The following is a 12,028-nucleotide window of genomic DNA, read 5'->3' as shown; positions in this document are numbered from 1 at the left end:
TTCTATTTTTCTTCTCTTCTATTTTTCTTCTCTTCTCTTCTCTTCTTTTCTTCTATTTTTCTTCTCTTCTCTTCTCTTCTATTTTTTCTTCTCTTCTATTTTTTTCTTCTCTTCTCTTCTCTTTTCTTCTCTTCTAGTTTTTCTTCTCTTCTCTTCTCTTCTCTTCTCTTCTCTTCTCTTCTCTTCTCTTCTCTTCTCATGAAAGGCCATCAGGATTGGCACCATCCTGTTCTCCAGATATGGGCACTACATCAGAAAATAAATGTATTCTATGTTCTGCCAACTATCTTTCTTTCACTGATGGGATTTGAAACCTGCCCATCCTGCCTGACGGGATGAGACAGGTATACTTGGCATCTTACCAGGGTAGGAGTTGTAACCGTTGGAAGAAAAATCCTGGTCCAGTTCCAACCTGGGAATAAAATGGAGGCTGATTGGAAAGAAAGATTCTGTTTATTGGTGAACAGAACCAACACATACACACAGTGTGCAGTTCTGGTACAGCTGACCAATAAACAGAATCTTTCTTTCCAATCAGCCTCCATTTTATTCCCGGCTTGAACTGGACCTGGATTTTTCTTTGAACATAACAGAGGGAACAGGCAGCGTCTTGGTAACGCTGTGCTTTGTAACTAACGATATTCTGCCTCGCGGCCATTTTGTGACCAGGCCTGTTTCCCCCCCTCAGCAGCCATTTTAGAAAACACCCCCAGGGCATTCTCCAAATTCAAAATGTTTACAACCAGCAGTGAAAGATTGCGGGTATGATACTGACTCTCAAGATTTATTTATTTATTTATTTATTTATTTATCATATTTATATACCGCCCTATCTCCCTAGGGACTCAGGGCGGTTCACAGGCAAATAAAAATACATATAAATACAGAATAAAATAACAGTTAAAAAGCTTATTCTACATGGCCCAATTTTTTTAAAAAACCATATAAATAATAAAACCCATTAAAACCAATATAAAATTTAAAATCTACTCCAGTCCTGCACAAATAAATAGATGTACAAATCCAGTTGGTTATCTTTTTTTCTCAAGGTCATTTGCAGGCTGGGTTTAAAAAATAAATAAATCAAGATGGTGGCTTTGCTCACACCAGGCTCTGTCACCATCTTTGTTTTTAATTCTCTCTCCCCATGAACACAACTAACGGGACTGTATTTAAAAATGCTATCTCACAAATGTAGCCTAATATTAGGTGGTTCTGGGGGAAAAAAAAAGCTAGACCACTTGATTTTGCTAAGGGGGTTCCATTAACCTGAAAAATCTCCCACTTTTCCCCCCTTCTTGCAGATATTCCTGAAGAAGAGGCTCGCTATTGGGTCAAGGAGCTGGAGCGGTTGAATGCTATGCGAGACCAAGATGATGTAAGTATGTGTGAATGAGCGGATGGGCATATCTGAGAATTGGGAAAAATGCATCAGCTGTTCTATTTCTGCCTCCAAAAATCCTCACACTTTAGTTTCTGCCTGAAGTTGATTGGTGCAAGCAAATATTTCTTTCCCCTCCTAACAACATAAAATAGTATCCTTCTGGATCGATTCCCAGGATTGTGGAAGTTGTGCTCATTCACCTCCTCTCTCCGGGATTGGTTCCAATTGGGGGTGATTGAAGGAGAGAGATCCCACCCCAACGGCAGGTAGTCCTCAACTTACAACATTCATTTAGTGACCGTTCAAAGTTACAACAGCACTGGAAAAAAATATCTTATGTCTGATCCTCATGCTTACGACCTTTGCCGCATCTCCGTGGTCATCAAAATTCAGACGCTTGGCAACTGGCTTGCATTTATGATGGTCGCAGCATCCTGGTGTCACGAGATTGCCGTTGATGACCTTCCCAACCAGATTTTGGCAAGCAAAGTCAGTTGGGGGGAACGGGATTCACTTAAAGACTGTGTGATTCATTTCCCCACTGCAGTGATCCACTTAACAACCACGGCAAAAAAGGTTGTCAAATTTGGTGTTAATAACTGTCTTATGTAGCAACAGAAATTCTGGTCTCAGTTGAGGTTGTAAGTTGAGGACTACTTATATGGGATGCCCCACAGATCGGGTCTCTCTCCTCTCCTATTTAACATCGATATGAGACCCTTGGTGATGCCATGGGGATCCAACTGTTTATCTCGGCTCCTGGCGAATTAAGTGATGCTATGGATGTCCTATCTCAGCGTGTGGAGATTCTCTGGATGGGGAACAACAGGCTTCCGCTGAACCCTGGCAAGATTCACTAGTTTTGGGTTTTAGGGACCTCAGTTTCTAGAAGTAATACCATCTCTGGTGCTGGATGGGGCTGCGCTACCCCAAACAGACCCCCCTGCACAATCTAGGGGTCCTCCTGGATTCATGATTCCTGCTCAAAAAGTAGGTGGAAGTTGTGGCTAGGGGGGCCTTTGCACAACTTCATATTGTGTACCAGTTGCTCCAGGTGCGTGCTGTTCCCGGTGAAGTCCAAAATAGAACCAAGACCCTTGGCTCTCGTTGTCAAAAATCCTCTTTCCAAACGAAGTGCTTTTCATTTAATGATTTTCCTCTCCATCTTCCCCCACCTACCTCTGGTTTCAGCTCTTGCTTTGGAGCTCCCGAATCAGAGGCCTTTGAGAGAAAAGGATGTCCGTTCTTCTCAGATAGGTCCTAATCTTTGTGTTTTCTTCCTCTCCCTCTTCATCCTGGGAGAAGCAGGAGAAGCCGCTTCCAGTCCCTGGCTCCCAGTGCTGTAAGTGTTTCTTTGATTTGGGGCGGTTGGGCATATATGATTGTGTTTTCCTAATTTCTGCTGCAAATTAGGGTTGGCACATGAAGTGTTCCCTTCACACTTTTCCAAGCAAAATGGATTCCCCCCTCCTTTTTTGGCTGCAGTATTTGGAAACCAACGTTTCATTCCAAGATTAATGAGGGTTTGGCCCAAGACAGAGCTGTTTACAGTTTGGTCAATGAAAGCTTCATCCTTTCTTCCTATCCCTTCCCTCTGTGTCTTCCTAATACCATTTCTTCCCTTATGTCTTCCTACCCTTATAAGTCTCAGAAGATCTATTGGGTGATGGGTGCATGGGCTAGAGGGCAGATGCTGGGGACAGAAAGGTAAAAGGGATTTCCAGAAGCCATTTAAAGAAAAACAGCCCATTTAACTCCATCCTGGAAATAGCCTACCGTATTATCCTAGTTAGGAAAGATTTCTAATTGAACCGTTGAACTATTACAATACAACTCTAGAATATAAGGAAAGCAGGGGTGAAATCTACTTACCTTCCCTACCGGTTCAGAAGTGCACGCGCAGACCCACTGCACATGCGCAAATCCTTCTGTACATGCACAGAGGTTACAAAACAGGTTACTTCCTGGTTAAAACCAGGAAGTAACAACAACCGGGCGGGTGGGCGGAGCCTCGTGCTACCATCGCTACCGGTTCTCCCAACCACCCGCCATCATCGCTACTGGTTTGGCTGAACCGATCCGAACCGGTAGCATTTCACCCCTGAAGGAAAGCCAGTATGAACCAGACTAGACTATAGAAGAACTCTGCTAGATCAAATGTAAAAAGCTCATCAAACAAGCATCTGACAGTTGATAGCCAGATACCCCCATAGGAAGCCCACAGGCAGGGTGGAAACAGATTAATTTTGCTAGTAACATATTGGTGCAGGTTTTCACAGCCAGTTGGACAGCGTTGACCTTCAGGGTTTATTGTACATGCTCTAGTGCAGGGGTCTCCAACCTCGACAACTTTAAGACTTGTGGACTTCAACTCCCAGAATTCTGGAAGTTGAAGTCCACAAGTCTTAAAGTTGCCAAGGTTGGAGACCCCTGCTCTAGTGAACCAACTTCCTTTCACTGACAACTGTGGCTTGTATATTCACAGGCAGTGTAGTACATTATACAGACTACACACATCTGAGCAGAGGGCGATATGGCCAGATGTTCTGACTTCTGATTGGCTTTCAGTTGAGTTAATTTCAAATTGGTGCAAGTTAGTGAGAACTTTGTTTGGTTCTTTCTTGGTCCAGTCAGGATCGGACATAGAACCCAAAGATTCCAGTCATAGTTGTCAGCAAAATATCAAGAATTCTGTTCTCTAGAGTCTAGACCATGGTTACTAAAGGCCAACAATCTTGCTAATCCTCAGCATTTAATCAGGACAGGTGAACTGCTCTTGTATATTGAGGCTCCATTATATATTATAATTAATAGCTGTTGAAAGATGTACTATCCATACTATATAAACAGATGCGAACTCAGCCCCTATTGATCAGACAAAGGAACCATCTTGCTTCTATTATTAATACTGAGCAAGCTGTTCCCAAAAATCTTACTCCTCAGTGCCTGAATCCCACAATTTATTCCTTCTTTACTTTTTTGTAACTAGGATGTAATTTCATTTCATTTCTGTTACATCTTCCATGCAACAAACTCAGATCCACTCAGTCAGGGATCCTGTTATTCATGAATGAATTTTTTATACACTATATAAACTGTGAGATTTGATTTTTTTTTCCAGTGACATCACTGAGACACGTAAGAACAAGAAAATATGTTTTTAAAGAAGCATGTACCTTTATCTTCTTGACAAAATGTCCATAGCTCTATTTTATAATTAGTTAAAATGGTTAGCTTAATCAGGCATAAATTATGCAATGCTTTCAGGCGTATCTCAAGGATTCCTGCCTCTCCAATACGATGGGGTGAGAAATTCCGGTAAGCAGACAAAGAGGATAGGATCCCATCCCTTTGGAGCACATTGAAAAGGGAGGTTCTTGTACCTTGCTGACCGCCTCTGCAGATGTTGCTGGTTACAAATGCTATTAGAATGTCCAGCAGCCATCTTGATTTTTTTCCTGCCCATCCTGAAATTGCTCTGTTTCAGAGGTGGGTTTCAGCAGCTTCTGACTAGTTCTGGAGAACCGGTAGCGGAAATTTTGAGTAGTTCGGAGAACCGGTAAATACCACCTCTGACTAGCCCCACCCCCATCTATTCTCTGCCTCCCGAGTCCCAGCTGATCAGGAGGAAATGGAGATTTTACAATAACCTTCCCTTGGAGTGGGGTGGAAATGGAGATTTTACAGTATCCTTCCCCTGCCATGCCCACCAAGCCACGCCCACCCACCAGGCCACACCCACAGAACCGGTAGTAAAAAAAATTGAAACCCACCACTGCTCTGCTTCCTCTTCTATTTGTGTGTTCTATTTTATTTTAAAGCTCTTTTCTCAAGCTACTAGCGTTCTTCATCTCTTACAACTGTGCATTACATGCATTTTTTACCAGCGTTCTTAGGAGGGCGGATAATATCACATAGTTGAAGGCAGAGGTGAGTGAGAAATAGGTCAGAATCTATTGGTATATCTCTTGGGAACATGTAGTAGATACGCTGCAAATTCCTAGATTCAAAATAAGCTCAAAGATGTTGTGTTCTGCAATGCTAAGTACTGTAAATGGCTTTTTGGATCTGTCTCTGTTTGGCAGATTTTAAATTCTGCTAAAGAACCAAGCAGATCCATTAATTCCAATGTTTTCCCACCCCAGATGCAATACATTTTTGGAGAATAATTTTGGAGAGGTTGGTGCTATTAAAGTTTAAGGTAGTGATTTTCAATCTTGGCAACTTTAAGATGTGTCGACTTCAGTTCCCAAAATTCTCAGCCAGTACCTCTTAAAGATGCTAAGGCTGAGAAATACTGGGGTACAGGAACCTCCATGTTCAAAAGCAGCGTACTTGTAAGACTAGAACATTGTTTCTTAACCTTGGCAACTTTAAACTGGGTGGACATCAATTCCCAGAATTCCCCAGCCGTTATGCTGGCTGGGGAATTCTGGGACTTGATATTTACACAGTATAAAATTGCCACGGTTGAGAAACACTACAGAAGATAAGAATCATGTAGAAAGGCTTTTCCCTGTCTATTAAGAGTAGACCACATCCCAGTGCTCTTTAAAAAAAAATGTGGCTAAGAAATATATAGTAGGCAAAATGAATGAGGCAGGAAACATTTTTGTTAATATGGTAAGATTAGTAGATTAAAGAGTGTGATTTATTTATCTTAAAAGCTTGCATACTTTTTTTCTCTGTTCCATCCCAATCTAGTGGTAAATCAAGCTTTCAAGATTAGTAAATCATACTCTTCAATCTGCTAATTTCACTACTTTAAACAAAAAAACCGGTTCCTGATCATTGTAGTTCTCAGTTATTTGCTCGTGCAATTTCAAAGGGTTGCAAAAACTGGGGGTCAACACCCCACCCCAAGCTGCAGATTGTCCCTGCCTGCTTTTATATGCTTCTTAGCTTCCAAAGTTCATCTGGATGTAGAATTTATACCTCCCTTTCCCTACAACCTCCTCTTCCCTTTAGGGTTAGAATTACTAAGTATACAGTATTTAGAATTGGCCTGTCTCTTAAAGGGACATGTCTTCTTGGCTTTTATTTTGTAGGCAACTGGAATTATTTTGGCTGGGGAGATCAACAAAGTAAGTATACGATTCTGATCCTGTACCCTCCCACTTCACTCTGTGGCATTCTTAAATATTTTCCTATTACTTCTCCGGGGGAGGAGGTATGGGTCAAATCTAACGTGGCCCACCTTTTCATCTGGAGGTCAAGAGATGAAGCAGATATTTTCAGGTAGCAAGCGTGAGCAATAATGATAACAATTTTGTGTGTGTAGTTAGCTAGTTAGTCAAAGTATAGTATATACCTTTAAAGCTAGAATAACCTCACATGCCACTCCCGACAGGCTCTTGAGACTTAAAATTCTATCCTCCAGAAGCCTTTGGTCTTACTTACTAGACTCCAGATAAAGATAGTGAACTGGAGAACAAGTACTTACTTAAAATTGTTTAGTGAATTCAATGCAGTGATTAAATTTGAACTGGGGACATTCTGACCCTAGGATGACATTAATAGACTTGAGTCGTTCCTCCTCTGCGGCTTGTCTGTAGCTAAAAATATTGATGCCTAGAAACCAGAATTGGCTTTAGCCAACATTCTTCAAATTATTTAATTGACTGATTTATGGCATTAATCCATTTGCTATATTAATCTAACTGAGTCTAGCTTGATGTGCAAATGTAATCTCAGTACTTTTCCTTAACTTGTATCCATCCGCTATTTTGAAGCTGCTCATTGTTTAAGAGATGCTTTGTAATGTCAAGGGATGACTACAATTAAAATGTTCCTGCAGATAATCACATAATGTTATAATAGAAGAACAGTCCAGCCATTCATTAAATGCTAGGCATCAAAAGGGTGGGTATAATTGTGTGAACCAGCCCTTAACTAATTGGGTCAATGGCCTCCACCAAAAAATACATTGTGTTTTGTGTAGATGCTTAGTGATTCTGACAATGCCAGCCAAGCAGCAATATTTCTTTCAGATAAATTTATTAAAATATATGGTCATGGACCAAACTCCCTCTTTCAGATACACAGTTATATTCACATAACACACGATAAAAATGTACGAGGTACGTCTACACAACATATTAAGTTTGATTAGTGTTAGTTTTAACTAATCAAGGAACTACCAAGGAGAAAACTGCACCTGCACCCACACTGGCAAGCCAAACTAATATATATATAAACAGGGAACATACCCCACACTCACTAGGTGATGTTACCTAGCTAGGTAATGAAACATCTACAGCACACATAGTCAAACTCAGAGAGCACCAAGGACTCCACAGTGTTACTTTTGTTTGTGGCTTAGGTTGTCATGTAAACTGAATCTGCTTGATAAGTTTATAGTTCACTGTATAATATGAACCTAGAAAATTAATTAATTTGGGAACCAGGCTCAGAGTGTTGTATGGTCAGCTGGTGGCTGAGATTGTACCATGCAGTAGACTAAGCTAAAACAGGCTTGGGACCATTGTAGCTGAGTAGGTCATGGAAACTTAGCCTTTTTTTCCAGTCATGTTTATTGGGGAGGAGAGATATAGCCATGAAGGCCAGCTGGGTGACCTTGGGCCAGTCAGTCTTTCTCAGCCCCACTCACCTCACAGGGCTGTTGTTGTGAGAAAAATAGGAGGAAAGTATCTTGGCTATGTTCACTGCCTTGAGTTATTTGCAAAAATATTAAAGATGGGATAGAAATAAATAATATGAGAGGAAATTTTGTTCAGTCCATTTGTGAATCCAACCAGTGAGATGGCACTTAGATTGAAAAGGAAATGACTTGATTCCTGAGGCAGGGTTATGTTCCTGTCCACTTCAATTCCAATTTATATTGTTTTATTGAGCATGGCCAAGTTGATGCCTTAATTAGTTTTCCCTTTAAGGACCATATGGGACTTTGGGAGAGCAATTATTTTTTATTTTAAAAATATATATATTTGACACTCTTTTAGCTTGCATATTATTCTCCTTGGACCAATTTGGAAGCCAATCCCTTCCAATCAGGAATCACATAGGGCATAAAAGGTGCACTCAGATCTAATTGCCAATTAATCTGGCTGCAGAATAATATCACTTAGGGCAAATAATCCAACCACTGAGAGTGGAGGCAAGTTAATTAATGAAAACATTTTCACAAGGGCTGCCCAAAATGCCAAGGAAGGCAGTTTTTCTGCATTAATATAAACTTTCTTTTTTTTAAAAAAGTTAAGGGTTCAATTGTAATATATGTAAGCTTTATTTGGATTATTGGTTTACAGCAGAGGCATCCATCCTTGGCAACTTAAAGATTTTTGGCCTTCAATTCCCACATTGGCTGGGGAATTCTGCAAACTGATGTTTCTAAGTCTTAAAGTTGCCAAGGTTGGACATCCCTGATTTAGATCTTAAAAAGAAGGATTACTGAACCATGATCAGGATCATTTTTAGGAAACTGAGAAATCGGCCAGCAGTTAGAGAAAAGTAGCGAGGAACTATGGATAATTATGCAGTGCATCATGTCCTGGCTTGCTTACAGATGTAGCAAGGTCAAGAACCAATATCTGAATGAGGAAGTAGGTTTGCATGCCAAGGAAACATTCAGCCTCCAACCTGCACCCCCAATGTACATTCCCCATGCCCTTTCTTTCTCTCTCCACTCCATCCTACTTAGCAGCTCTGCAAGGAAACCCATGCCATACCGTAAACAGCTTCCTGCCCCACCTATTTTAAACAACCATGTGACTTTCTTTTCTTTCTTTTCTTTCCCCAAGATCATGTTCTCTGAATGTATTGTAGTTTGGACTTAAACTCCCAAATGCCCATCCAAGCTGAACATTGTGGGAGTTAAAATCCATTAGATCTGATAGGTACCAGCTTGGGGAGGTCCTTATATTGTTTCTAAATTTCTTCAACCAGCTTGTGAGATGTCTTCATGCTCTATTTGTCCATTCATCTCTTTCTGTGTTCTCCACTTCTTTTCAGTTATCAACTATCCCTGTCCTCTGGAAACCACCATTTTTTTTCTGTTCTCCAACGGAGACCCTTTTCTGTTATTCTCTATCATGTCAGAACACTGCATCCTTTTGACACTTATGCATGTGGACCTTCTAAATTTTTAAATACAGATGCTTGCCAACACACACAGATGTTCACATACTGTGCTCCCTCGCACGTAAAGAATGTTCACATATCCCATTTTAATAATGAACACTTTGTTGTTTTATATCATGATTTTGGGTCCCTTTTTACAGATGATGACCCTGACAGCACCGTGGATGACCGAGACAGTGACTATCGCAGTGAGACCAGCAACAGCATCCCACCCCCTTACTATACAACCTCCCAGCCCAATGCTTCGGTCCACCAGTACCCCATACGCCATCAACAGCGAGTATCCCGAGACTCCTATACAGATTCTATGCAGGGTTATGAGATGGACTATTCTAACCATCGGCCAATCAGGTAGAGTGGATGCAGCCTGGAAGTGTTGGGAAAAGTAGGGAAGGGTTTCTTGTCCTCCCCCTAGAAGGTTATAAAATGGGGAAAGAGTTATGGTAGCCATATGTCATGGTAGCCATAAAGCAACAGACCATCACGTCCAACCTTCTGTCTCAAACACAATATACCCAACATTATGTTCATACAGGTAATCCTCAACTTACAACCACAATTGGGACCGGAAAATTTTTTTTTTTTTTTTTTTTTTTTTTTATTGAAAGAGTTTTAAAAAAAACAAAAACATTTTCCCCCTTTTTTCCCCCTCCCTCCCAAAAAAAAAAAAAACAAAACATCCCCTCCTCCCCACCCCGGCTTCCCGGTCAATCACAAGGTAAAGTCCAATCCAAATAACCACATCCAAAGCTTTTCGTCTCCCAACCCCCTCCCCATTACATAAAATAACTTTCTAATTATTCAAAGGCAATCTGATATTTCTTAATCTGATATCTGTTTTGTAGATAATCAATCCATTTTTTCCATTCAATTAAATATCTTTCCTGCGTATTGTCTTTTAAAAGCGCTGAGATTTTAGCCATCTCAGCCAAATTAATAACTTTCAATATCCATTCTTCTATTGTAGGTATCTCTTCTTTCTTCCAGTATTGTCCAATCAACAGTCTTGCTGCTGTTATTAAGTTCAAAATCAATTTAGTCTCAATCCCTGTACAATCCATTATAATTCCCAAAAGGAAAAATTGTGGCAGGAACTTTATCTTCTTCTTCAGTACATTTTGAATAATCCACCAAATTCTTATCCAAAAGACCTTAATTTTCTTGCAAGTCCACCAAATATGAAAATATGTAGCATCATCACAATCACACCTCCAACATTTCGCTTGGATATTAGGATACATACATGATAATTTTTTGGGATCTAAATGCCATCTATAAAACATCTTATAAAAATTTTCCCTTAAATTCTGTGCTTGTGTAAACTTAACATTTCTAACCCAAATTTTCTCCCATGTTTCCAACATTATTGGTTCCTGAATATTCTGTGCCCATTTTATCATACAATCCTTTACCAAATCCTTTTCCGAATCTATTTCAAGCAACACATTATACAATCTCTTTATAATTGGGACCGGAAAATTTGTTCTCACACAACTGCACCCAATTTTACAACCTTTTTAGCCACAATCGTTAAATGAGACATTGCGTGATCGTGACCTGCAATTTCCCCCTGTTGGACTTCTTACTGACTTCATTTGTCAGAAGCCAGTCGGAAAGGCGATCATACTAAATACCTACCAGTTGCCAAGTACCTGAATTACAATCAGGTGACCACAGGGACACTGCGATGGTTATAAGTGTGAGAACTGATTGTAAGTCCCTTTTTGCAGTGGCATTGTAACTTTGAATGATTGCTAAACAAATGGTTGTAAGTTAAGGACTACCTGTAACAAACATACAAAAGTAGTTTCTTTACTCTTGATCTCTGCCTCCGGTTACTCAGTGGTATAGAGCAGAGTACGAAAGTTCCATTTGTATCTGTCATTGGTAATAGCCCCAACCACTTAAGACAGCTCCTCTTGAACGGGGGTCATATTTAGAATGGAGCCAGGGCCAAAGAATTGATAGAATCAGCTCCATTCATTACTGGCATTGTTCAAGAGCTGAAACATTGCAATGGATCCCGAGCCAAATTCTGAACGATAGTTAACAAACAGACCTTTTCCCTGCAGCTCAATTGGCTTTCATATTTCTTCGCTATTTCCTTTCCTCCAGCTTGGTTTTAGCTCATCACATTGGAACATATGGGGAGAATCTTGCCAAGGACCTTCCGGGTATATATACAAAGTGAGGGAGAAAGAATTTAAAACTTGGCTCGGATCCGTAATAATATAGGGGTGTGGTGGGTAACCTGGGGACTAGAAACCCTGATAGGACTACGAGAAAAAATAGTAGCCTTGACTGCAGAGGGGCGACCGCAGTGGGTCTCCTAATTGCTGTTTGCATAAGAGTAATCAAATCATATGCTTAAATAAAAGAACTCCATTCCATTCCCAAAATCTTCTGTTGGCCATTAATCATTCATCACAGCCTCGCATTTTTAACAATGCTGTCAATGTGATTTTTCGTGTCCTTTGAGAATCACAGGGCCTTTAGGGGCCACTCTCTTGGTAGCTAACTTCCATAATAGATTTATTTTACTTC

General features: G+C 40.4%; 1 protein-coding gene across 1 annotated transcript in view; it reads left to right on the top strand.

Annotated features, from left to right (window-relative positions):
• Positions 1-12,028, top strand: part of UNC13A (unc-13 homolog A) — a 264,443-nt gene that overhangs the window by 126,199 nt on the left and 126,216 nt on the right. Inside the window, exons 6-9 of the mRNA XM_058163052.1 lie at positions 1,305-1,378; positions 2,690-2,726; positions 6,433-6,468; positions 9,625-9,835. Coding sequence (XP_058019035.1) covers positions 1,305-1,378; positions 2,690-2,726; positions 6,433-6,468; positions 9,625-9,835 — 358 coding nt within the window. The remainder of the gene's footprint in view (positions 1-1,304; positions 1,379-2,689; positions 2,727-6,432; positions 6,469-9,624; positions 9,836-12,028) is intronic.

Source organism: Ahaetulla prasina, chromosome 1 (genome assembly GCF_028640845.1).
Source record: "Ahaetulla prasina isolate Xishuangbanna chromosome 1, ASM2864084v1, whole genome shotgun sequence".
In the NCBI taxonomy this organism is placed as follows: domain Eukaryota; kingdom Metazoa; phylum Chordata; class Lepidosauria; order Squamata; family Colubridae; genus Ahaetulla; species Ahaetulla prasina.
Note: the sequence above shows the minus strand (reverse complement) of the source record. Positions and strands in the feature narration are given on the sequence as shown.